At 44.2% G+C, this 27,138-nt stretch overlaps 1 protein-coding gene across 1 annotated transcript; it reads right to left on the reverse strand.

Moving 5' to 3' along the window:
* On the reverse strand, positions 1–27,083 carry LOC311127308 (inactive tyrosine-protein kinase PRAG1-like; the record flags this gene model as incomplete). Its single annotated transcript, XM_084159119.1, has 6 exons — positions 1–2,835; positions 3,083–3,364; positions 5,478–6,247; positions 13,623–13,789; positions 24,776–26,616; positions 26,817–27,083. The coding sequence occupies 6 exons, from the start codon at positions 27,081–27,083 to the stop codon at positions 2,035–2,037; spliced, it is 4,128 nt and encodes a 1,375-aa protein (XP_084015245.1). The 3' UTR covers positions 1–2,034.
* Positions 27,084–27,138: the final 55 nt, after the last annotated feature.

The raw sequence follows: 27,138 nt of genomic DNA on the forward strand, positions 1-27,138 counted from the left end.
ATGTGTGAAAACATATTTACAATTTATTGATAGATAGATAGATGCAGGTGAGGCTCTCAAATTCTGTTAATAACATTAGTCATCAGAGAAGGGTAAATGTTCTAGTCACATAATGATAACAGCAGTGGAATAGAACAGTATTTGGACTGTTTGCCTGTTTACTTGCAGCATCAGTCCATATTTACAACAGGTGCAGACATTACAGTGAAATGCTTACTTACAGCCCTTAACTGTTGGTTAAGGGCTGTAAGTAAGCATTTCACTGTAATGTCTGCACCTGTTGTATTCGGCGCATGTGACCAATAAAATTTTATTTTATTTTATTTTATTTATTTCTCATTGGAGAAAAAGCTCAGAAGTTGAAGCGTGTATGGAAGCAGTCTGCTGCAGTCCACTGGCAGAAGAGAGGAGAAACAGAAAGCACAACAGCAGCAGCATTAAAACATCAACCTCTAAAACAAACAAAGTAATAAAAAGGGAAAAACAAACATAGGCCGCTTCACAAAATGGTACCCTATTCCCTAAATAGTGCACTACTTTTGACCAAAGTCCTATATTGGCCCTAGTCAAAAGTAGTGCACTATGTAGGTAATATAGTGCCATTTGGGATGCACCCAAAAACAAAAAGGCATTCCAGTGACTACTACAGGTTAAACGAGACTACTACAGGTTAAACAATTGGATATCATAAATATTTATTTTCACTATGGATCTTATCCATTGCAATTATTAAGACCTGCTTGAGTGGGGCACACCAGTTGATCTACAATCTCTGTATGTACAAGTTATATCTGTCTCCAGACTAGTCTGTGAAATTCCAGTTTCACATATCGAAGAGGGAGTATAAGGGTTACGATTTATTTAGGTTCTCAGTCACCATAACACATATGGAGAACTAAAGGCACTGTAACAATTGATCATATCGAAACCAACAATTTTAGATGATTTTAAGGTAAGTGGGGCCATAGCAGTGGTGGTACTGGCCGTCTTAGTATTGCTTAACTAATGCAATACACACCGTATTAAGTGGCATTAGGTAGTACACATTTTTAATTGGTTCAGGTCAGACTAGTTCCATTCAGTCAAAACAGCTTTGCCTTTAAAATGGCTGCCTCTCTAAAGACCAATACCCTTACTCCCCATACGGATTGGCAAGGAGAGATGCAACATCACACCTTTACACTGAATAGTAGGCATAATTCTAGAACCTGTTGACTCAGTGTCAACACTTAATACTGTATGTGCCAATTTAATATAGGCAAATGTAAATGCTTGTGTGTGACCCTCTATTTTACATTTTGTAATCAGCAAATAAAGGTTAAATAGCTGCACAGGCACAATCAAAAATTTCTGTCTAGACTTGCTGGAGTGGACATGGACGAAATACCAGCGAGAGCGCTTACTATTTGAAAGGGCAAAGTGTATCAAGAAGTCGTATTAATTAAGGACAACACAAGACCGTAACAGTTAGAATGTCTTGGCTTGACTGTTGTTCATCAGTACTTTCCATTATAGTAAGTAAGTGTAAATCTTTCTGTCTGATTAGAATGCTCCATTCTGTGTAAGTCTCTTCTCACAGGGGCTGTTTCTGGGGTGGAGCATACAGAGCGCTCAGTCTGGCCAGAGAGACTATTCCATGCTAGGCTATTCTGTCCATCCCTGGCATGGCTGTGCTTTTGGACAATCCCCAGTGGTCTTGGTCCATACAGTAAACACAACAGCAGTCTGTAAACTAGAACACATACAGTAGAAGCTGAATGGACGGGAAGGTCAGTGATGCCTTGCTTTCATGCATGTAGTTGTAAAGGAAGGAGGCAGGCAGGAGGCAGGTTCACATTGTATTATTGTATATCCTCCATGACAGACACAGGGGAAACCCAGGGCATTGGTTCATTGTCTCAACACATTGTCCACACGTCCACTAACACACTCGCCCCAATCCCAAAACGATCCACTCTTTTCAGATCTCAAGGAGTGCCTAGGGAGCTAGGGGTTGATTTGCGATTCAGAAAGTTTGTCCAGTCAGTGTTTCAGTCATTTGAGTGAGTAGAGCAGTTCAGCAGTATGACACAGGGACAGAGGGTGAGCGGCGCTGAAGTACTGACAACACAGCCAGTCCTCCAACTCTGCATTCCTTTCCGGCTCCAGAGACCTCTCAGCAAACTTCATCATCAGCAGGGCTCTCTTCACGTCCAGCCAGTTGAGGAGGCCCTCGTGGCGTAGCCCTTCTCCGGGGCCCAGCCTGTCTCGGTCCCCCCACTGCTGCTGCTCCATCAGGTCCCTCCGGGGGCCCCACAGTAGGCTCTGCAGCACCCGCTTAGCCTCCTGGATGTGGATGCGTTTGATTGGGTCTGGCTGGAGGAGCAGCCGGGTTAGTCTCTGGAGCCCAGCGGAGTAGAGGGAGACTGGAGGAATGGGGGGCAGGTCCTCACAGCTATAGTCCTGTTCTTTCAGTTTCGGGCTCACCTCGAACGGGTTGGGCTGGTGGAGCAGCTCGTAGATCAGGATTCCCGTTTGGAACTCGTCGAATTTCCGGTACTGGGCGGCCGACACGATCTCCGGGGCCAGGCGGGCGTGGTCGCGTTTAAGGCGGGGGTCATTGGCAGCGGAATCCTCAGTGTTTCGCTGCTTGGCCTTGGCGAAGCTGGAGATGACCAGGCGGGGGAGGTACTTCTGGTCATAGGGGGCGTTGGGGTTGGCCTGCAGGGGGCAACGGTGAGGGATCAGGAGGAGGTTCTCCAGACAGAGGTCGCGGTGCGTGACCCCGTGCTCCTTTAGGTGCTCCAGACCGTTGCACAGCTGCAGCAGGAGGAAGCAGACCCGCCGCTCGTACACCTACATAAAAAACAATACATTTCATTTGTAGAGCGCTTTTCATCAGAAATCACAAAGCTCTGTACATCAAAACAAGCTAATAAAAAGGCGGAAAACTTAAAGCTAAAATGAAGAAAGCTAGGGGAGTGTCCCAAATGGCACCCTATTCCCTATATAGTGCACTACTTTTGACCAGAGCCCTATTGGGCCTAGGGTGCCATTTGAGACGCAGCCTAGTACTGTACAAGATACGGGACAGACGACTGACCTCCGGCTGAGCCTGGTGGAAGGACGCCCACTCCTTCACGAAGTCTGCCGTACTCTGCTGTGGCACCTCCCGGGTGATAACCACCACGCGTTCCTTGTCCCCCTGCGTTGGGTTGGGCCCGAGGGGCAGTGAAGCCTCGTCAGGGGGGAGCATGCTCTGGGGAACGCAGGCGATGAAGTGACCACAGTCCTGTTGGAGGTTGAAGTGGGGTGGGAGGGTTTGCTGGACAGACAAGCCGTAGAGGTGACCCTGCTTGGCTTCAGAGGTCTGGCTCTTACAGATCTGGAGGGAGAGAGAGAAACATAATGGTTAGAGTTGGTAGAGAATGGAGGAGGGGAGAGTCAAAGCCATAATGTGGAGAGAATGGGGAAATACTAATTATATTGAAACAGTTTTATGACTTGTATGGGGCGGCGCACAATTGGCCCAGCGTCGTCCAGGGTAGGGGAGGGAATGGTCGGCAGGGATGTAGAGCATGGCGTTTGCAACGCCAGGGTTGTGGGTTCGTTTCCCACGGGGGGTATGAAAAAAAATAAAAATAAAAAATCAAATAATGTATGCACTCACTAACTGTAAGTCGCTCTGGATAAGAGCGTCTGCTAAATGACTAAAATGTAAAATGTTATCTCTGCATCCAGAACCAAATCTTGCCTGTGTGCTTGCACGCTACTTGCCTGTGTGCTTGCACGCTACTTGCCTGTCACGAGATTTTACAATAGATTTCCCCTTGTTTGCAGCTTCAAGTAGAGACATTAACACATTCTCTACTTGCACTGTGAGATTTAGTATTCTCACTCGCTGTCACCAAGCTTTAAATCCTGCATTCATTCCGATCTTGTTTTCAAGCAGACAAACACTGGTACACTTATGGTATTACTGTCTAACTACAAGCAGCTCAGATTAATGAGTTTCATCATGTACAATATGTGCAAAGCCAAACACTGTGAGTTGCATCCCAAATGGCACCCTATGCCCTACATAGTGCACTACTTTTGACCAGAGTCCTATAGGCCCTAGTCAAAAGTAGCGCACTATATTGGGAATAGGGTGAGCTCTGATATGACATAGTGTGCTTCCCAAATTGCACCCTATTCCCTATATAGTGCACTACTTTTGACCAGGGCCCATAGGCAAATGTAGTGCACTATATAAGGAATAGGGTGTAATTTGGGACGTAGACATAGTGATTAACTGTGATTCTACAGATTGCAGACTGATGATTACTATGAAGGCTGGATGATTTCATACACTGTGTGTGTGTGTGTGTGTGTGTGTGTGTGTGTGTGTGTGTGTGTGTGTACAGGCCTTGACAACAGGGGTGTGTATGACTGTAAATCCTGGCTGGCATGAAAAGATTAATGGACCCAGAGACATAAGGCAAGACTATACAGAGCCTCAGGCAGCAAACCTCCCCTAACACACACACACACACACACGGCTGCCCTGTTCTGGATTTACACGTTGCTAATGACTTTGGGACAAAGGTCAGTCATAATGAATGCAGAGCAGCACACCCTCCTCCCTCCACAGCAGGCTACAGTACATTCCCTGGAGGAACACTAGAATGGTGGGACCTTCCTTCTCTTCTCTCAGAGAACAAACAAAGTCTGTCCCAAATGGCACCCTATCTCCTATATAGTGCATTACTTTTGACCAGAAGCCCATAGGACCTGGTCAAAAGTAGTGCACTATGTAGGGAATAAGGTGCCATTTGGCACACAAACAAAGTGAAGGGGCTGTGGCTCCCTTTGGATCTCAGTCAAAGAGCTTGTTAACGGGTCGCTCTTACTTCATTGGACATGTTTTATTGTTTAACAAGCTACTCTTTAACAAGGTAGGAAGATTACCTTGATTGATGAGTAGAACTTACACAGTCCAATCACAGGGGAGTCTGAACGTACACAGTCCAATCAGAGAGGAGTTTGAATTTAAACTACAGATTACAAAGAACCTCTTCTCACGGTAATTATGGGAGATGCCTCTAGACATGTCTCTCACAGACACATACACACACACACAGTAACACATCCTCGCCCCACGCTTGTTTATAATTCCACACGTTTTTGTATTCTCAGCCTTGTTGTTTTGTCTTTCACACTTATTGTAAACATTAAACACCAGAGTCCTTGATATCAAAACTATTTGATTATCAAGCACTACATGAGAGCCTTGGCCCCCAAAACAATCCCACTTTGAAACTCAAGAACACAGAGAGACAAATCTCCCTAGGGAAAGCGTTCTTCTGACCTAAATGGGGCTTAAATAAAGATTAACTAAATAAAAGTTTGTGTTCAGTTACCTTGACTGTGTGTGTAGTGTATTGGCACAAAAAAAAAACAGTTGAAATTTAAGACCACAGAGAGCTATAGAGATGAAAGGTATCTAATGTTGTTACCTTGACAGCGTAGGAGTTAGATGGGTCGGAGGCGCAGGCAGCAGAGTAGTAGACAGCATCGCCTGCATTACAGCTGGCCTTGTTACAGGTCAGTTTGAACAGGGACCAGTTGCTCTCATCGAAGCGCAGCGTGTTCTTCTGACTGCGGGTGAAGTGGTCCTCACATTTTAGAGCCAGGCGCCGCAACGACTCAGCGTACAGGCCTCCCAGCTTAGAGTAGATCCCCTCTCTACTGTCTATGTTACTGAGCAGGGTCTGCAACTGCAGGCTAGAGCCGTGGGTGGGCCCGGAGGCCGAGAGGTGAAGGGCACTGAGCTGGGGGGAGGAGGAGGAGGTGATGCTGCCCCGGCTGTGTCCTCCGAGTCGACCACGTACTTTCAGGGGTTCGTCCAGGGTCCGGGAGCGCAGGGGGCGACCCAGAGGCGCATGACAGCGCTCTAAGGATTCGGAGGAGGAGTAGACGGGACGAGGGTCGACAGGGGAGGACGGGAGGCTGGACAGGGATGGTACATCTGGACGAGATGCGTTACTCTCAGAGCCACCGGTGAAGGGGAGGCGGGGGAAGGCCCGGACCAGGGGTTTCCCGGCCGCACTGTCAGGGGCGGAGACGGTGCGGTTCACCATCTTCTTCTCGGGGAGAGGTGGTGGCTGCAGCTGGTTGGAAAGGTTGTTGCTAGGGAACGGGTCAGGGTGAGGAGACCCTGGAGAGGAGTCCATGGGGCTTCTGGGAAATGGGGAGGCGCACGACAGACGAGGGGCATCATGGGAACCTGTAGAGAGAGAGAAGTCATCAGTATTCATGTTGATATTGGATATCACACTGAGACAGGCTACAGGCCCAAGAGAAAAGATTACATTTGAAGCACATTTCCATTTTTTTGGTATACTGAATTTGCTGAAACACATCAAATATGACTGGAGAACTACCAGTACCAGCAGTATCAACACTTCTCTGATCAAACAGTTGCCGAACCCATATACATATAAAAAACATTTGATCAAAACAACATCTAACACTAGAAAAATATCTGAGCTGACTTCTCTGAACTGTGTGTGTGTGTGTGTGTGTGTGTGTGTGTGTGTGTGTGTGTGTGTGTGTGTGTGTGTGTGTGTGTGTGTGGTGTGTGTGTGTGTGTGTGTGTGAGTGTGAGAACCCAACTTCAGCCATAAGGGAGACTGGGCATCTATCAGATTATAACATTTTAAGTGTTTGTGCTAGTAACGTATTAATATTTCTCTATGAAATAGCCAATGAATATATAGCACAACTTTGGATTTCACCTGTCTCCAGATCAAATGGTTTTGATCGTTTGGAACTTTTTACGCAGTAAGCTTCTCTTCTCCTCTCGCTTCATCCATGCAGTGCTGCTCGCCAAAAGTGTTTGCTGTCCTTCTTATGAAATGATCAACTTTACCCTGTATATCTAAAAATGACCATACAGTGCATTCGGAAAGTATTCAGACCCCTTGACTTTTTCCACATTTTGTTACGTTACAGCCTTATTCTAAAATGGATTACATTGTTTTTCCTCATCAATCTACACACAATACCCCAAAATGACAAAGCAAAAACTGGTTTTTAGAAATTGTTGCAAATATCACACTTACATAAGTATTCAGACCCTTTACTCAGTACTTTGTTGAAGCACCTTTGGCAGCGATTACAGCCTCGAGTCTTCTTGGGTATGACACTACAAGCTTGGCACACCTGTATTTGTGGGATTTCTCCCATTCTTCTCTGCAGATCCTCTCAAGCTCTGTCAGGTTGGATGGGGAGCGTCGCTGCACAGCTATTTTCAGGTCTCTCCTGAGATGTCCGATCAGGTTCAAGTCCGGGCTCTGGCTGGGCCACTCAAGGACATTCAGAGACTTGTCCCGAAGCCACTCCTGCGTTGTCTTGGCTGTGTGCTTAGAGTCGTTGTCCTGTTGGAAGGTGAACCTTTCACCCCAGTCTGAGGTCCTGAGCGCTCTGGAGCAGGGTTTCATCAAGGATCTCTTTGTACTTGGTGGTTCCAAACTTCTTCCATTTAAGAATGATGGAGGCCACTGTGTTCTTGGGGACCTTCAATAATGCAGATATTTTTTGGTACCCTTCCCCAGATCTGTGCCTCGACACAATCCTGTCTCGGAGCGCTACGGACAATTCCTTTACCACAGGTGGACTCCAATGAAGTTGTAGAAACATCTCAAGGATGATCAATGGAAGCAGGATGCACCTGAGCTCAATTTCGAGTCTCATAGCAAAGGGTCTGAATACTTATGTAAATAAGGTATTTCAGTTTTTTATTTTTAAGAAATCTGCAAAAATGTATAAACAGTTTTTTTCTTTATCATTATGGGGTATTGTGTGTAGATTGAGGATATAAAAAAAAAAAATACATTTTACAATAAGACTGTAACGTAACAAAGTGGAAAAAGTGAATACTTTCCGAATGCACTGTATACACTGACTGTTTAAAGCAAAACTATCCAAACTATTGCTGATGGTGAACCTGAACAATCGAAATAAAATTGAATATAAGCCTCGATCAGCAGGTAGGCTATAGCCAGATCAGAGTTGTGTCTCTGGTAGCTTACTTTTATTCCGGTAAAACCCAATTTTCAACAGCGCATTTGATAACAATAACCTAGCAAATTACATTGGTTGTCACTCAACTAATAAAGCCTAATATTGCGCAAGCCATTTTACAAGCATTTGAATGCTGAAGGTGCCCCGCAGATATGCAAGATCAGGAATAGACCTCTCTTTGGACAGTGGGCGAAGCTGGGCACAGTGTGCAGTTTGACTAGGCTACTGATATTCCCTGGGGTTGTTCGGCATGCAAAGGGACTTGTAGATCAATGACTGTCAATGCATTTACATGCTTAGTTCGACACTGAAGGAGTAAAAAGAAAATAGGTATTTTCAGAAGGTAGAAAGAAAGGTATTTGAGGGAGAAAAAAAAAAGTGAACCGACGATTCGTAATGTTTGAATCGATTTTCTGACTGATGCATGCTAGATTTGGATTGGTTTGGTATCTTAAACATTTGAACTGGGGACCGAAGCGTATCGGTGAATCGTTACATCCCCAGTAAACACAGATCTCTACCATAAACAGGGTTGTTACAGGTACAGTCGGCCACCAATTGTTCAGAGACTAAGCAATAGGCAGAGTGAGGAGAGCGACTAACTGCCACTAGTAGTTACTGTTTAACTCAGGCGCCTGTATTGATTCTTATAATTGGAGCTTTGTGTCCCAGTGTCCTTGTGCCTCCCTCACCCAGAAGGCTATACATACAGTACCAGTCAAAAGTTTGGACACACCTACTCATTCAAGGGTTTTTCTTTATTTTTTACTATTTTCTACATTGTAGAATAATAGTGAAGACATCAAAACCATGAAATAACACATTTGGAATCATGTAGTAACCATTAAAGTGTTAAACAAATAAAAATATATTTGAGATTCTTCAAATAGCCACCCTTTGCCTTGATGACATCTTTGCACACTACAATGTAGAAAATAGTAAAAAATAAAGAAAAACCCTTGAATGAGTAGGTGTGTCCAAACTTTTGACTGGTACTGTATATAGTACAGTACATTACCAATTCAGTACATTATCCCTCACCCACAAACCTACAGTACATTAACCCTAACTCATAAACCTATAGTACGTTTTCCATAAACATACAGTACATTATCCATATGTAACAGAGATCTTCTGCCCAGCAACACACGCAACTCAAAGCCAACTGTCTTAGCCAACAGAGCAAGCTTCCTTACCCCTCACCCATAAACCTACAACCTACAATCCACAACAGCATCTGCCTGGGTGACTTTGGCTCAGCAGGCTATAGCTGCACCCATCCCTGTCACTGTATCACTGTTATAATGGCTAACATCTTAGTCATATCAGTCAGTACACATTTAATCTATTCAAAGTTCCCTGAGAGGGTGTAGTGAGGGAGTTAAACAATTTAAGGTTCAATATGATGGTCAACATGTCTGCTGTGCAATACCATTAGGAAATGGTGAATTAAAGAGTACAGTATAAAGAATGTGAAACTCCATAGTCTAACCCAGAGAGAGATTGTGTGGTTGTTGACAGTAAGGCTGCATCTCAAATGGCACCATATTCCCTACAAAGTGCACTACTTTTAACCAGCGCTTTGGGCTCTGGTCAAAAGTAGTGAACTATGTAGGAAATAGGGTCACATTTGGAACACAGACTAAATGAGTGGGTTTCCAGAGCGGAAATCTGAAGGAAAGATGGCATGTATGCATGAAGCAGCAAAAGCCCTTATTTTCCTCGTTATCAAAGTCCCATAATTATCTCTTCAAACACTTCCCAGGAAGTGAGGCAATTACATACTGTCTGGGAGTGTCCCAAATGGCACCATATTCCTTATGTAGTGCATTACATTTGACAGGAGACCTATGGTCAAAAGTAATGCACTACATAGAGAACAAGGTGCCATTTGGGTCGCATCCACTGGGCTTTAGAACTTATATGGAGAGACGAAGACAGTGACGCCAAACAAGAGCGATGGTGCGTCAGACCTCAGCCAGCAGCGTGCAGGGTTACACACACACACACACACACTGATTCAATATGTCTATGTGGAAAAAGTATATTTCAAAACAAAGGCTTGTCACACAGACAGAGAGACAGACAAACACACAATGTGAAAGAGGAAGAGGACAGAGAAATGAACACTTGACTTCTGCTACTATAACCTCAGTCACCTCATATCTGCAGTAGCCTTTTCCTCTTCTGATTGTTCTCTCACCTTCAACCTAGTTAGATGGCTTCCTTCTAGTAGAATATGTTTTTCCTGATCAGGTAACATATTATAAAGGGCAATATTTCCCCCAGGAAATACTCTGGGGCACTGTTTTCTCCATTATTTCTCCCAGCGATGTTGGATACATGTACATTTTACATTTTTACATTTTTAGTCATTTAGCAGACGCTCTTATCCAGAGCGACTTACAGGAGCAATTAGGGTTAAGTGCTTTGCTCAAGGGCACATCGACAGATTTTTCACCTAGTCGGCTCTGGGATTAGAACCAGCGACCTTTCGGTTACTGGCACAACGCTCTTACCCACTAAGCTACCTGCCGCCCTATGTAGTTAGGGCTGCACGATTAATCGAATTCAGATCAAAATTGCAATATTGACATTTGCAATATCCATATCGCAAGAGGCTGCGATTTTCTCCTTTCTTTGACACTCCGTTAATACATTTACATTTTAGTTATTTAGCAGACGCTCTTATCCAGAGCGACTTACAGTTAGTGAGTGCATACATTTTCATACTGGCCCCCCGTGGGAAACGAACCCACAACCCTGGCGTTGCAAGCGCCATGCTCTACCAACTGAGCTACAGGGGACAAAAACTAGACTATGGTACCTCCAATAAGATGCGATAGACTCAGTTTATTCACTCTCTACAGATGTAGGATCTTAATTTGATCACCCTGCAATGCAGGAAATTAAACATTTGTAGTGTAGTTGAGATTCAAAAAGGCTTCTGAAGTTTGTAATTCCCACTTTGAAATTTCAGATTTGATTTTCCCTTACGAAAAATGTATCAACCCCTACAAAAATGTAAATTAATTATAATCCGTATAATAATTCACATTTCCTTTTGCTGCAGGATTATTTTCCTGCTGTAGCAAACTGGCTGACATTACGATCCTACATCTGTACATGCACAGAGGATGTTGACCAATTCCAAGCAAACTCTCTCACTCTCTGCATGGCATGTACATGCTGGCCAATCACAAGCGTCCCCGCTTAACCTCTACGGTATCGGTGTCCCGTATACGGGACGGTTGAGCTAACGTGCGCTAATGTGATTAGCATGACTGTTGTAAGTAACAGCAAACTTTCCAGGACATAGACATGTCTTATATGGGCAGAAAGATTACATTCTTGTTAATCTAACTGCACTGTCCAATTTACAGTTGCTATTACAGTGAAAAAAATACCATGCTATTGTTTGAGGAGAGTGCACAACGACAAAAACCTCTGAAGGTAAATAATGTACTTACATTCAGTCATCTTGCTCTGATTTGTAATCCTAAGGGTCCCAGAGATAAAATGTAGCATAGTTTTGTTTGATCAAATCCATTTTTATATTAAAATGTAGGAACTGGGTTCTACAGTTTGAACCCCTGCTGTCTCTGGCTCCACACCCACCCCGCCCGGCCATCTAGATGTGTGAAAGTTAGTGTATAAGCTAATGATCTGTCATGTATGACATTCCTGGGAGTGTGTAAACTTACATTTTGTATTACTATATATTTTTTGTATGTTCTCTATAGTTATGTACTTGAAAAAGTATCAATTGACCAATTCTGCACATTTGGGCAGACTTGATACAATATAGTCCAGTATTGCAATGGTTCACTGGATCAATCTGAAACTTTGCATACACTGCTGCCATCTAGTGGCCAAAATCTAAATTGCGCGTAAACTGCAAAGAAATAATAGAAAACGCATGTTTTATCAGATCTAATGTGTAATATTCTCCTACATTTCACATTTCCACAAACTTCAAAGTGTTTCCTTTCAAATGGTATCAAGAATATGCATATCCTTGCTTCAGGTCCTGACCTACAGGCAGTTAAGTTTGGGTACGTCATTTTAGGTGAAAATTGAAAAAAGGGTCCGATCCTTAAGAGGTTAAAGCGCGCAGTTAGACTCTGGTGAGGAAAGAAAGGGCTTTACCTGTGTGTGTGCGTCGGAATGACAACGTCGATTTGGTGCCAAAGAAGGGAGCATCTTCAGTGGTATGGCAGTATTTCGGCTACTTGCAAACCGATGTCAAGCAAATTGAAGTGTTGTGTAAAAAGTGCCTCAGAGTTGTGGCGACAACAAGAGGCAACACAATACATTTATTAAATCATTTGAAGAATAACCATCCCCTACTTTACAATGATTGCATGGTGAAAAAAACGTGCGACAGTAGCAAAGCTGCTCAGCCACACCAAGCCACCTAAATAGGCATTGATTGCCGATACGTTTTCAAGTGTAACGCCCTACAAAAAAACATCCCGCAGACACATAAATCACAGAGGCTATCACCTATAACATAGTTTAATAAATGATCCTATTTACACAGTCAGCAAAGACGGCTTCAAGAAGATGAAAACAAGCTGGACAGGAGATACAAGGTTCCATCTCACACATGTTTCTCCCAAGTCGCCATCCCAACACTGTATAACAAAATTAAGGGAGAAGTTGAAACATTGAATGTCGCGTTGAATGACTGGACCAAACTCCAATGTTTTGGTCACAGGCTGCACCTTGCAATCGGTAGCCTACGTGTTAGATGTTTTTTTTTAAAGGCACTTTGACTTATCATTTCAAATATAATAATGATTGAGCCTACTTCTACATATCTACATATTCATAAGTGGTCCTCTGTAGCTCAATTGGTAGAGCACGGCGCTTGTAATGCCAGGGTAGTGGGTTCGATCCCTGGGACCACCCATACCTAAAAATGTATCACACATGACTGTAAGTCGCTTTGGATAAAAGCGTCTGCTAAATGGCATATTATATTATTATTATTATTATTATTATTATTATTATTATTATTATTATTATTATAAGCTTCCTATTCCATCTGCAGCCTATGGGTACCTGAATAAATAATTAACTTATGTTAATTAAGAACACAATGGTAAAATAGAAACAAGGAACTCAATATGTTATTCATTAATTAATGAATAAGTGCTGCGCTTATAGCACACTATATTTTGATGATGTTAAAAATGTGTTTGTTAACATGCAGGTGTAATAATCATATCTATTATCATTTGTAGCCTATAACAAAGTTGGAAAATATTTGTTTCATTTGGTTTAATATTTAGTTAGCACAGTATGTATTCATTCAAATGATCTCATTTTAGAAGTGATGTTCTCTACCCTGACAGTTGTTTTAACCATGTCTGATGGAATTACCAAGTTTTCACCCAAGTGTTTGAAAATCGCAATTCATAATCGCAATTGCAATATCTGGCCCAAAAAAACTCAATTCGATATTTTGTCGAAATCGTGCAGCCTTGCGTGTAGTGCTCTCTGAAAATGTTTTCTTCTGCTCTCGTATCTCTTGTCCCTAGTTCTATGTCCTGGCGGGTGGCTGTACTCACCAGAATCAGAGCGGGCTCTGTTGGAGTCTACAGGCAGGCTGTCGGTGGAGGCTGTAGGCAGGCTGCTGCTCCCCAGGCCACAGAGACTGTGGGACAGGCTCTCTACGGAGCCCTGCTGGCTACACGGGTCCAGCTCCACACAGCTCTGGCTCATCTTACCAGACACCCTGCAGAGAGAGGAACATAGAGACTGACTGTGTGGGGGGGGCGGGGGGGGGTGTAGTGCCTTATCTCTATAACCAGGAAGTTACATTAATAATAACAAAACAGCTTCCCACCATTAAAAACAAATGATCACTCACTGTTATCAAAACTGTCTGATGCTTGCACTGCTTAAAAACAACTAACAAAATGTATCTTGCGCCTCTCAACAATTACAGACAGTGTTCTCTATTCCAACCAGTTAAAAAGAACACAGCATGTTAGTTCTCCTGTCTAATTTCAGGAAACTGGTTGAGCGTGTGTTGTGTGTGTTGTTGTGTGCTGCTTCCCTGTCAGTTTTTCTTCAGGGTGAGAGATGGTTGTTTACGCTCTACTTTTGTCTCTGTGAGCCAAATATCTAGTTCCCCTTCCATCTTATCTAGATATCTCAACCTGTCTGGATGTGAATAAGACAGTAAGGCCACTACATGAGTTAACATGCCTCAACGCTTCACAAGTACACATAAAACATCAGATAAATTATTCTCACTTTCCTGGCTGACTGAGTGCTTGTTGTTGCTGTCTCTTTTTAGATAAATAATTTTCTAGCACACAATACTTGTACCATACTAGAACCAAAACAATGCCAATTCATTCATACAGACACTATAGTTGTTTGCCGAATTGACCATTCTAGTGCTAGGGGATAATAATGCTGTTTTTGAAAATGTCTGCCACTTTCCACCTCCCAGCCCCATTTAATAATGTACCTGTTCCCCAAATCAACCGACAAAAGCTCTACTCTAAAACGATAAATAGAAATCCATTTTTGGTTTCCCCTGCCATGATTGTGCCTATCTGATTATATCTGAATGAAAAGGAGCTCCATCCTCCTGGGGTAGTTTTCCTAATCATGGGGCCCAATTGGACTGAGTGACAAGCCGGCCATTCGGGAGAGAGTGGGCTTACCTCAACCTAAGTCTCAAACTCTGAGATCATTTGTATCCTAAACATCAGATTTCCCTCATCAGATTTTCCCCCAGCTACTATAGGAATGTAATATTCATTCTGAGTAGTGTCCTGAGTAAATGTAAAGACAATCTTCTCAGTGACAGTCAAGGACACATTACAGGGAAGGACCTTGAGTGAGATTGAGCCTTTATGTTTTCATAAGAGAAGACCTGCATGGACAGCCTCCCACCATAAGCGTTACATTAAACAGTGCCAATGTCTTATAACTGGATGGTAATAACTGGACAGGGTATTTGTTCTGAATCGTAGGGACACTTAGGATGGGATCCAAACAAATGCAGATAAATGACCTGTGCACTGCGATACATTTTCAAATGCAATTTCCCAGACATTTTCAGTTATCACGTTCGCATGTAAACATTGCTATTGTAGGCTCTAGCGTAAATCACCTTCAAAAGTCAATTGCAGTGTACAGGTAATCCATCTGCGTTTGTTTGGATCTCAGTACTTATAGCAAATATGTAGAAAGTAAACAACAGTGCTAAGAAGCATAGTGGATCTGTTGACACTTATGATATCATTACATGCATGTGGTATTTTTAAAGAAGCATCAGGATTGAGGGGAGGGTGAGTTATATGGGGTTGAGGAGCGGGTGAGTTATAAGGGGTTAAGTTATAAGGGGACTACAGATGGTAGTGTTGAAAGCTGAGCCCCACTTGCCTACGGGTGGTGTTGTGGTAGATTATGTTCTACAGTACTGAGTCTCTCTGTCTCTTCTGTTTCTCTTCCTCTGTTTATCTCAGTCACACAGCCCTCCTCTGAGTTACAAAAGAGAATAGCTACCTAGTAGCTAGGTTACTTTAAAGTAGTCCGCAGCCTCCATCACTTCCCCTGCCTGATGGTCACATGATCTGTGACTACGTTGTCAGATGATGATTGGATAAAAAGATTCCCAAAACAATAACAATCTCTGAAACCTTGTTTATTGTGGCATGGCTTCCATTAGATCTTCAGGTAGATGTCTTTCTGATCAATTACCAGTGTCTAAGGGGTTGAGTAATAGTGTACATTTACGCCTACCTGGTGGCCGACCTGCTTATACTGTGCCCCTCTCTCTCCGTCCCTCGCTAGCTCGCTATGAAAGATGTATGTTTGTGTTCTTGGAAGTACAGCAACTAATCAGTGTCCTCCGTTCCAAAAACACTGTATTTTAGGAGTCGATTCCTAGCGGAATCGAATCTTGACACTCAGAAGTGGGAGTTGACACCGGGAATCGACGTGCAAGGAGTCGAGGAATCAATTATTTTGGAGTCGCCTCTCCACCACTACGTCATCGTCGTTAACAGTTGGAAGAATGGCAGAGAAAGGTAAGCGACAGCAGCGAAGTCCTGTATGGCAATACTTTGAGAAGTTAAATGAGAAGGAAATGCAAACTTTGCAAGGTGGAATTGAGGTACAGTAATGGTAGTACATGTGCAATGCTTCACCATCTGAAAGGGACGCACCGTGAGACCCAAACTGTTGCTGGCAACTAGATAGATGTATGTATAAATAATAATAGACGTATATATTTTAAATAACTGCCCTTTTCCTGGCCCGCAAATTGATTTTGAGGAACAAATCGGTAAAACAAAATCTGTGCGGCCCTCCGTTGAATTTCGAAATCCAAATGTGGCCCTCGTGACAAAAAGTTTGCCCACCCCAATCTATGTAACATATCTCCAAATATTTCTGTCCCAGCCCGGTCATGATGAATATTTCCATTTAGAAATGGAACAAAACAATTCAGACAACTGTGTCTCTAAAATTGGAAGTGGAATAGGGAATCGAGGAGGACATCTCTGGTTGAAATAGATTACTGAGAACACGAGTTCTATTTACAGAGCCAGAGGGTGACCTTGGCAAGTAGCCTATTTAGCGATCGATACAGAGAGTGTTAGAGGATGATCTGAGGGACCATTGATTAGAGTCATGTGCCGCTATGAATAGCAATAGAGAAGCCCACTCTTATGATAATTAATCATTACATTACTATATAGGTCTTTCTCAGAAAATACAATCCAGATCTATAACTGGCTCATTGTTGTTGATCAATATAGAGAAAACTGAGTGAATGTTATGATATGAAGTCAAGTAACAGCATCATCATCATTCTGTATGCTACCCTATCACCATGACTGGTCCTGAAAATAGCATTCCTGTAGCCTTCTACCAGCAGCAGCACCGCAGCATCCGCAAGCTAGGCTGTTAATTAAACATGGTGTTAGGCTAGCGAGGTTATAAATACAACATTAACACAGCCTGATGAGGACTACCTGCTGTGAAGAGGCCACACACACACACACACACTACACACACTACACACACACCACACACACACATACACACACACAACCTGCTATGATGAGTCAAGGACCCCAGGAAGAGTAGCTGTAGCTGCTGTGATTGTAACTGGGAATGGGGATCCAAATAAACTAATAAGACACACAGGCAACACAACAGTTTGTATCAGTTCCAAGAATAAATAATCCCATCCATAATAAAGGACAGCAGCCAGTGACACATACTGAACACTGTGACACATACTTATAGCACTATAGACATAGAATGACTAGATTCTGTTTCAATGGCTGAACCGTTCATTTCCTTTTCAGTCATTTAGCAGACACTTCCTATCTAGAGCGACTCATTTGAAGTAAGTGTGGAAGAGTTCACACAACTCCACGACCATTCAGTGATTCACCAGTAATGTTGGTGTGTTATAATGCTGTTGCAATGCTGATTTTCTTGCCTTGCAAATGCAGGTGAGTTATTCTTTTGAGAAGAATAGTGACCATTGTTTCAGCAACAAGGTCATATGAATAGCAGGCCAGTCATAAACCACTGCCTTGCTGCCAGGGATATTAATGTACAGCCACAGGGCTCTCCTTCCCGCCCTCCCTCCCTCCCGCTCTGGGAAGTATATTAATGTACAGGCACTTTCCTCCCTCCCTTTCTCTTTCCATTCTTCCCTCTCCTCTCTCTCCCCCCTCTCTCCCTCTCTCCATGGGCAGCAGTCTCTGTACCCATAACACGTGCAGCGCAGAACTACAAGCAGCAGAAGCAGAAATATGACGTGTGGTGTGGTGCAGCAACGCTTCGTTTCACAGTGCTCCTCCTGCCACCGCTGAGAGCTAGCGCCTTAGAGAGGTTTATGTTTTATGAGTCCTCAAGGTCTCCATCAGTCATGCTCCCAGGATGGATATAACCCATTTTAACGTTCAGATATCCTACATCCGTCCGTCGCCAACCGTCTTTTATGGAAGATGCGTTTCACCCCATCACCTCCTATCCAGATGACTGGGGCTGCATGCCAAATGGCACTGTATTCCTTTCATAGTACACTAAGCCTGTAACCTCCATCCACATCCCAACCCTGGAGAAATGAACCTGGAAGGCATGACATGGGGAGGTTTATGTAATCAGATAGGAGATGCCAGTATCTATCTGGGCAGCAGGCAATGGATTCACACACAGGGCTGGTTTCAGCTCTCAGCTCGGACAAGCAGTGCCAACCTATGAGGGACACCTGACAAGAGATCGCCTCTGATTGCTAACAATCTCGATCTCGATCCCACTGCAATGTTATTGTTTCAGTTCATAAGTTGTATGGTTTTAGTCTGACGAAAAATAACCTTCATTTGCAGTACTTCCAAAAACACAATACAGAATCTGAATTTTACCAAGATTAGAACCATCTTATTCAACATAGGGCAACAAAGAAAGTTCACTAGATCCTATCTACAAGACCATATTGTTTTTGTTCAACAGAGTTTGGCTAAAGGTATGTTTCAGAAAAGTCTCATACAGTACCTCAGACTGAAGTATCAGCGAAGGTCCAGGCAGGATGGCCATCAGACACATTATGATTCCAGTTCCTTACTCTCGTTCAAAAACCACAAACTATGAAGTAACGCAACACTCTCTCAACAAGAGTCATGTGTGTATTTAAAGTCGCTCTCCACAGAAAAAGCAATGGCACCTTTAAATGGGTCAAAAAAACACCCGTATCTCATAGCCTCCACAAACCACACAACCGCACTTCTTCACTGCAGTGTTTCCCCTGTACTCTTTCAAACCCAGCAACTATGCTATCTAGTCTATTCTCTGCCATCCGGAAAGGATAAAGCTAATCTCAGGGGATGAGGCGAGGGGGAAGGAATGGGGGATCTTGGCTGGGGGTGGCACCTTATTGCCAGGGACAGTTTGGGAGTTGCTCCGGGCAACAATCTGCTCTTCCACTACTGTAGGCAACCCCCCCGGGTGTCCTGCCCTGACCCAACTGACACACCCCCATCCCATAATACACACACAGGACTGATGGGGGTAGGAAGGTAGGCCACACACACACAACGGTTTGGACCAACTGTCACTAGGGTCATTCCACCTCAAAAAACACAAGAATGAAGATTTCAACACCCACCATCTCAGACTGTTCTGAAATCGTTTCTGTTGTTAGAAACATAAGATTAGCATTCCTGCAACATTATTTTGTTGAAATATAATTTGATCTCTGAGAAATTAAGCTAATTGATTGCATCCAAATTGGCCATTTTAAATAATAGAATTCATATAATATTCAATAAATATAGTACCTAACATCTGATTTGGAAAATGTTTGAAGAGCAAACCCCGCCCCACCGCTCAATGTTATAGAGATAGTTCACCCAAATTACAAAATGGCATTGGTTTCTTTACCCTCTAAGCAGTTTATTGACAAGGTATGACAGCAACCCATGCTTTGTTTTTGTTGGCCACTGTTTCAAATGCTAACTTTTTAGCATTTGTGGCACAAATCCAATACAAGACAATGGTATGTATAATAGCATTTTCAAGCTTCATGTTCAAATCATCCTAAAGTATCAAAAAATGTTTTGTGTAACTCAATGATGTGACTTATAGATGATTTGGATATGCTAATATAGGTACCATTGACTTGCATTGGATTTGTGCCACAAATGCTAAAACGTTAGCATTTGAAACAGTGGCCAGGTAAACAAAACCAAAGCATGGGTTGCTGTCCTACCTTGTCCATAGACTGATTACAGGGTAAGGAAACTAATATGTCATTTTGTAATTTGGTTGAACTATTCCTTTAACATTGAGGGGGGTGGGGATTATTAAAAACAAATCACCTAATAGCAGGAACAGCTCCATCTAGTGGTCAGAACCTGGTAATATCAGGATGTAGGATGGGACATAAACCTACCAACTTCAATGACTAGTTTCTCTGAACAGGGAAACATCACCAAATTCACTGAGAATACATTACTTAGGATGAAAATAAATACTCTGGTATACGATTGGTATGGCGGGTCCGTGGGTGGCTTTTAACAATTTCTTTGGATTCCTCATGTCTTACTCATTGTTAGTTTGGTCCAAACTGGATGTACGGTACTATATATTTACTGAATATTATATGAATCCTATAAATTAAAATGGCCAATTTGGGTTTAATCAGTTATCTTAATTCCTCAAAGATAAAATTGTATTTCAACAAAATTATGTTTCAGAAACAATTTTAGAACAATCTGAGATGGTGGGTATCATGGCTTGCGGAAATGACATGGAACGACCCACTAAGGATAAAAGGACTGCATCAAAAGTATCACCTCACACAAGGACCTCCCAGTGAGGACGTTTGTTTGGTTCCTCACAGTGATCAAAGAACTGAGATGATGATGCCCGTCATGAGAAGGACAGACTTCTCAACCATCTGGTTCTTTAATGATTCATCACATAAAAATGCTGCCTCATCAGGGTTTGGTTGGTTTGCCTGTTTTCCTCCTTCTCAGCCCTGTGCAAACATCACTGGATGTGTCTCAAATGGCACCCTATTCCCCATGGGCCCTGGTCAAAAGTGTAGGGAATAAAGGGCCATTTGGGATGCACAAACTGTCTGTTTGTCTTCCACTTACCTGTGTTACACTCTTCTCAAATGCTTTCTAAACACTTTGTCTCTATGGGATTAAAGTCTGTTCAAGATGTTTCCGGAGTTATATTGTGTGAACTGTGAGCTGTGAAGTTGAATCTGTTGTCATCTGGCTATTTCTTAGCAGAAAACAGAGAGGAGAGATCTTGTGAAGCTGACAAAGAGTTTTACTAAGTCATTATTTAGGGAAAGTTCACTGTAAAGTCTATGTGAGGGTTAATGTGACTCTGAGGCATTTGTTGTTTTAAACACTGGAAGCTTTTGGCGTGGCAGTTCATGCCTAGTCCTAGTGTGCGCTATAGCAGTTAAGCTCTAGGAAAACAAATAAGAACCCGAAAGCATGACGGTCGCTAGGGCAAGGCATGTTCCCACATGCGTCTCTAGAAAGTGTATTTTTATCAATAGCAGCATGCTAGCAATGTCATAATATAATGAGAGAGATGCATCAGCTTACTAGTATTACAACAAAAATAAGGGTCTGGGAAATGCAATCAGCAACAGGGGTTCTAGAGCTCCCTACAGCCAGCCAAAACAAGAGCTGCTGCTGAGACTAATTTGTTTCATATTGAAGAGTTTCAAATGTCAAACTTTAAGTTGCCAAATAATTAAGAGGAGAAAAGTGTTTGGGATCATCTTGATACCTCAATGACCTTGCTCCCCAATAACTTAGCCTAATACTGTATAGGTTTGACACATTTTAACACACTTCTATATGAATACACAATTAACACCACTACAGCTTCCCTGCAGTTTAAAACGTAGAAATTAGATGCAGAGATCGTGATCTACACAGAAAACCAGCAGAGAACCAGCACAGTCTTGTTGACCAAACACCTGAAGCTGCTCTGCTCTTAACTCTGCAAGGACTTGAGGAATTGACAATTGTATTCTAAACCTACAACATACCCGACAAAGCAAGGTTTATTTTAAAATGACCATTTGACGTCAACATGGCGGCGAACTATGTCTCATTCTGTTTTGGGTTTATGAGTCAGAAACCTCAACGTGTATTAATAATCTGAGGCCCTGTGGTCTAAATAGTACATGGGGAAATGTCACTAGAGTTCAACAGCTTGGTTATTTTATACAGCCATGATATAGCCATGTCACTGTATTTGTTTCATAGGTAGGTCACAACTAGCTATTACCAATGTTAGAAACATTGATTAGTTTCATGACAATTTGAATTAGAGCTTAGTTAAATGCATATTCACATCTTAGTTAGATGCATAATAACATATCAACATCTTAGTTAGTTACATGCAGATAATTGACAATGTTGTCTTTGTGTGTGCCTGTCAGTGTCATGGGACAAGGCACAAGGACCCTCTTTTTCCCAGTCCCATCTATTGTGTGGTGGCCAAAACAAATTTAGAATGTGACAGAGAACATTTTTACTGCCCATTTTGTTCTTGAAATTAGAATGAAAATTTAGGCTGCAGTTACTCGACTCAACTCACGCAATTTTAGTTGCAGTTGTAGGTTGCAAGTGACACCATCTCAAACAACTTTGCTGTTACATGAAGCAACTCAAACACGATTAAAATAGCATGCAACAGCCACATTAAATTGAAGCTGCTTCTGTCATATTGTTTGAGAATTCTAAACTCACCCATGTCACCTGCTGCATTAGGCCTTGTACATTGTGAGTACATTGTGAATACGGAGTTAGCGTAACTCTGTGTTCAAACGGGGCTGCAATGAAAATTAATGGGCCTATAGCTTTTGTGTTAGCATCAACATCCGGGAACGCTTGCGAAACAGACCAAGCAGACCAGGCTGGGTTTGAGAAGTCAATGAGAGAAGTGAAACATTCTTCCTTAGTTGTAAATTTTCTTGAAATCTAGGCACAACTTAGATTTGAGCCAATGTCTTAAGTAGTTGAACATGTTGTTACTCCAACCTCGTGAAAGAAACAGGCGTCTGCCAATGAGGAGCGTGTGCGTGAGCTGGAGGACCTGATGGCTGGAGAACGGGACAAGCACCGCAAGCAGATGGACTCCAAGGAGAGGGAGATGGCTGAGATGAGGGACCGCATGCAGCAGCAGCTCAACGAGTACCAGGAGCTGCTGGATGTCAAACTGGCCCTGGACATGGAGATCAACGCCTACAGGAAACTACTGGAGGGAGAGGAGGACAGGTGAGGATGAGGGAGTGAGTGAGTGAGTGAGAACACATCCACAGAGAGAGAGCGAGAACGCATCCACAGAGAGAGAGCGAGAACGCATCCACAGAGAGAGAGCGAGAACGCATCCACAGAGAGAGAGCGAGAACGCATCCACAGAGAGAGAGCGAGAACGCATCCACAGAGAGAGCGAGAACGCATCCACAGAGAGAGCGAGAACGCATCCACAGAGAGAGCGAGAACGCATCCACAGAGAGAGCGAGAACGCATCCACAGAGAGAGCGAGAACGCATCCACAGAGAGAGCGAGAACGCATCCACAGAGAACCGGTGAAAGCTGTGGTCCGCTGTAGCTCAGCTGGTAGAGCATGGCGCTTGTAACGCCAGGGTAGTGGGTTCGATCCCCGGGACCACCCATACGTAAAAATGTATGCACGCATGACTGTAAGTCGCTTTGGATAAAAGCGTCTGCTAAATAGCTTATTATTATTATTATTATTATAACAAGCTGACACGTTTTCATTTTCGTGAAAAACTACTTTATATTGAAGGAGTGCCTTTGATTTGACAGTCTGCACATGTGCAGTTTGGCGCGAGAAGACTGTTAGACCCGATGATGTGTTTCTATGCATGAGCTTAGCTAACTAACATCGCCATGACATCACCTACAAGTGTGATCTGGGATTTCTATTGGAGAAGCAGTTTCTGCCCATCTTCATAATGTACTGTATTTGGCTGTGTTGTTGACATGACAACTGGGCCGGTGTTCCGAACCTTCGAATGGATCATGTGACAAAAGCATACGTTTTGATTGGCTGTTGCACACAGTTGAAAAGTTTCAACTGGATGCAACCACCTTGCAGATGAGTTGCTTATTAGTTGCATGCGGTGTTTCACGCAGCACTCAAGAAGCAACTCAGTTGCAAGCAACTAAAATTGTGTGCAAGTTGCATTGTGTAACCCCAGCCTTAGACTACTACAAATGGAACAAGGAATGCATTGAGACTGGTTCCGGAACAGTCTGAATGATCCTAAGGGTTCTAGAATGAGAATGGAGGCTTATACCGGCTGAATAATCTTACTATGAAAGGAGAGATCACAGTAGGTACAGTCGCCTCCCTCGCCTTGCATCACTGCACAAGACAAGACAAGGGAGCATCGTTTAACCATCACACACAGAGAGAGAACCAACCACATGGCTGCTACAACAGACCTCTCTAGTCAGCTGATTAGGAGCACTATTCATTTGTGTTGACAATCCCAAAATAGTCTGACAAGTGAATAGTTAATTATCAAACAGCAAAAACCTTTTAGAGTACAAGGGACATTTAAAATGTCTACACTACATAAAGTAAGTGCTAATGCCCTTGCGTTACTTAACTTATGTACTGTCTAATGATGAATGAGTTTCATTACTGTAGTTCTACAAAGAATTGCACTTGATTCTATGGTCTGTCTGGCATGCTGTACTACTACTATGCCTGAACCAAGCAGTGCATTGGTTAAGTGAGGAGCATTAAAAGCTAGAAAGATAATAACAGAGTGGAAATAAAACAAATACCTATCTGAACTCATAAATTAAGAATCACGTTTGCATAAAATGTTGTCTCTCATCAATATGAAGCAAGCCATCTATTTCCAACTCAAATCACTGAACACTGAACTCAATGACAATACTGTATGGCCATGGCCTTGCTGTTTCAGACTCACCATCATTCATTCTACACTCTCAGGAATACCATCCATAGCTCAATTCTCAGTGTGAGTGAAATAATACAGGTACCGTACATTACAAAATAGTGATTCAACGACAAAGATGAGTTAAGCTACTTCTACAGTACAATGACTGCTCTTCATTCTACCCTCTCAGGAATGCCATCCATAGCCCATATGCCATAGCTCATAGAGTGTGTAAAAACAAAAGTCCCAGGCCTATTTTCTTACCTGTGGTGTTTCTTAGGCGGAGGGGGTGGAGGAATGGGGCCCTGGCTTGAACTCTTCCCCTCTGCTGAGAGCTGCACCGTGCTGGAGAGAGACGATGGAGTCAACGGCGGCGTTTTAGCCAACATGCTCCTGCTATGTTTGCCCTCCTCCACGCTGCCGCCGCTGCAGCCTGCCTGATTCAGTTTCTGACTGGCACCATTGTTGGCCACGGTGCCTGGCAGGGTCTGGGTGCTGCCCTGCTGGCCGTCACTGCCCTGCGTCCCCCCAGCGGGTCTCCAATCCCTGGCCTCTCTCCAGACAGCCGCCCCATTGATGAGCCCCATCACCCTGCTCCGAGAGGCACTCTCCTGGGCATGGCCCTCCTCCGTCTCCCCCTCCTCCTCCTCCTCGATCCGGCCCTCCCAGTTCCAGGCGGTGGTGTGGAGCTTGTGCCTCCGGGCCTCCGATGAGACTGAGTTGTGGGGCTCCATATGGGGCTTCACCTGCACCTGGACGTCCCTCTCCCTGGGGGATAGAGACAGAGCCTGGATTCCCTGGATGCTGAGCTCAGGGAGAGGGACTGGGGAGAGACTAGAGGTCCCGAGGAGTGGTTTGGGGGAACGGTTGTTCCTCTTGGGAGGGATTGGGGGGCTGTTCTGGGGTTTGGGCTGGAGGGAGGCAGGGGAGGCTGGGGATGATGTGGAGGATGTCTCCGTGACAGAGGAGCTAGAGGGCCACTTGAAGGCTGGACTCCCAGGGTTGCTGAGGGCCGTGGGGCTGAAATGAGGCCACTGGGTGCTGACGGCTGAGTCCGGACTGCTCAGGTAGAACGTCCGATTGTTCTCCTCAGTATGGGCGGCCATGACGGTTATCTTTGCCCTCTGGTTCTGACCCTCTCCTGTGAGCTCCAGCTCTGAGCATTGCTTTTGGGCCTGGGGCTGGGGGGGTTGAGGCTTCCCATTCCCCCCAGCGCTCTGAGGCCTCCTCTTCCTCTTGGTGCTCTCAGCATAGATGGGCTCTGACGATGTCGTCTGTCCATCTGAGGGAGGGCTGGCTGAGGAGGCTGAGTGGCTCTGAGGAGTGGGATTATCTGGCCCCAGCAGTCCTGTGAGGGAGTCTGTGCTGCTGCGGTAGGAGCAGGAGTCTGACAGAGACAGGCTGGAGACAGGCTCAGAGAGGAAGGAGTTGGTTCTGCCACCTCCACAGGGTTGGATGTTGGGCCCTAGTGGGCCCGGAGAGGCCCCTGAGCCCAGGGTGGTTAAGGCTGGGATGAGAGAAGTACTGGACGGGTCTGTGGTATCAGACGTGAGGCCGTTACTTGGGGTGGCTGTGGTGGTGCTCAGACCGTTACCGATGCCGTTACCGGCTGTTGTGGTTGCCGTGGCAATGACGTTGATAGCAATACCCAGAGGTGCTTGTACTTCCTGGATGGCATGGACTTTGGAAGACCCTCTAGTGGTGGTCACCATGCCGATGCCATTCCCATTGTAAGTGCTCTTGGTGGTTTTGGTATTCTTGGTGATTTGTTGCCTGTAGGAGAATTCACCGTTGCTATTCCCATTTTCCTTCAGACTGTAGGCAGTATGAGGCCCCCGGCCGTGGCCATCCTCCTGGGTCACAAAGATACTGCTGATGATCATACTAGAGTCCTTCTGCAGGGCAGACGGGGACAGAGGGGAATGGGGGCTTAGAGGTCCAGGGGAGAAGCGGTTGCACGGGTAGTCCATCTTCCCAGGGGCTGCAGTACTGTGTCGTACTGCCTCTCTCAGGGCCTTGTTACAGCCATTACTGTCTATGTAGATAGGGGACAGGTCCAACATCTTCTTAAGGCCCAGTCTGTCCCCTGGACTCTTCTGATTTTCCTGGTGACACATGGAGGGGAAACACAATTCATGGTTATAGAAAACATACAGTCATTATTGAATCACTTGAATTAAGTCACTCTAAAACCTATGGGTTTCTATTGGGTATTTATTCTATATTGACATGGTTATTACATAGGCAGGTAAAATGCAAAGGCATACATTGTCACAAATCTGTATTTGAGTTAGTGAGTTCTCACCTGCTCTATGTTCATGTTGACGTCTGCCAGCATGTCGCTGGTGTCAGGGTGCATCATGGTAGGGCGGACAGCGATGGTGGGTTTGGAATAGAGTGAGTGCACGGTTACCCCCTGGCCATCCTCCTCCTCTCCATCCAGACTGGCCCTCAGGGCACCACAGGAAACTATGCTGCCCCCGCTGGCACGGTGGGCGCTACGCGGGTGGAAGCAGTTCTTACACGATCCGGGTTTCCACACGTGTTCTGCAAACTCGCCGCAGGCTGACATGTTTGTCCGAAACAAACGTTTAGTGGTTGTCACTGATGGGTTGTGGAGGCAATGG

This window comes from Coregonus lavaretus (genome assembly GCF_964263955.1).
Source record: "Coregonus lavaretus genome assembly, chromosome: 4".
In the NCBI taxonomy this organism is placed as follows: domain Eukaryota; kingdom Metazoa; phylum Chordata; class Actinopteri; order Salmoniformes; family Salmonidae; genus Coregonus; species Coregonus lavaretus.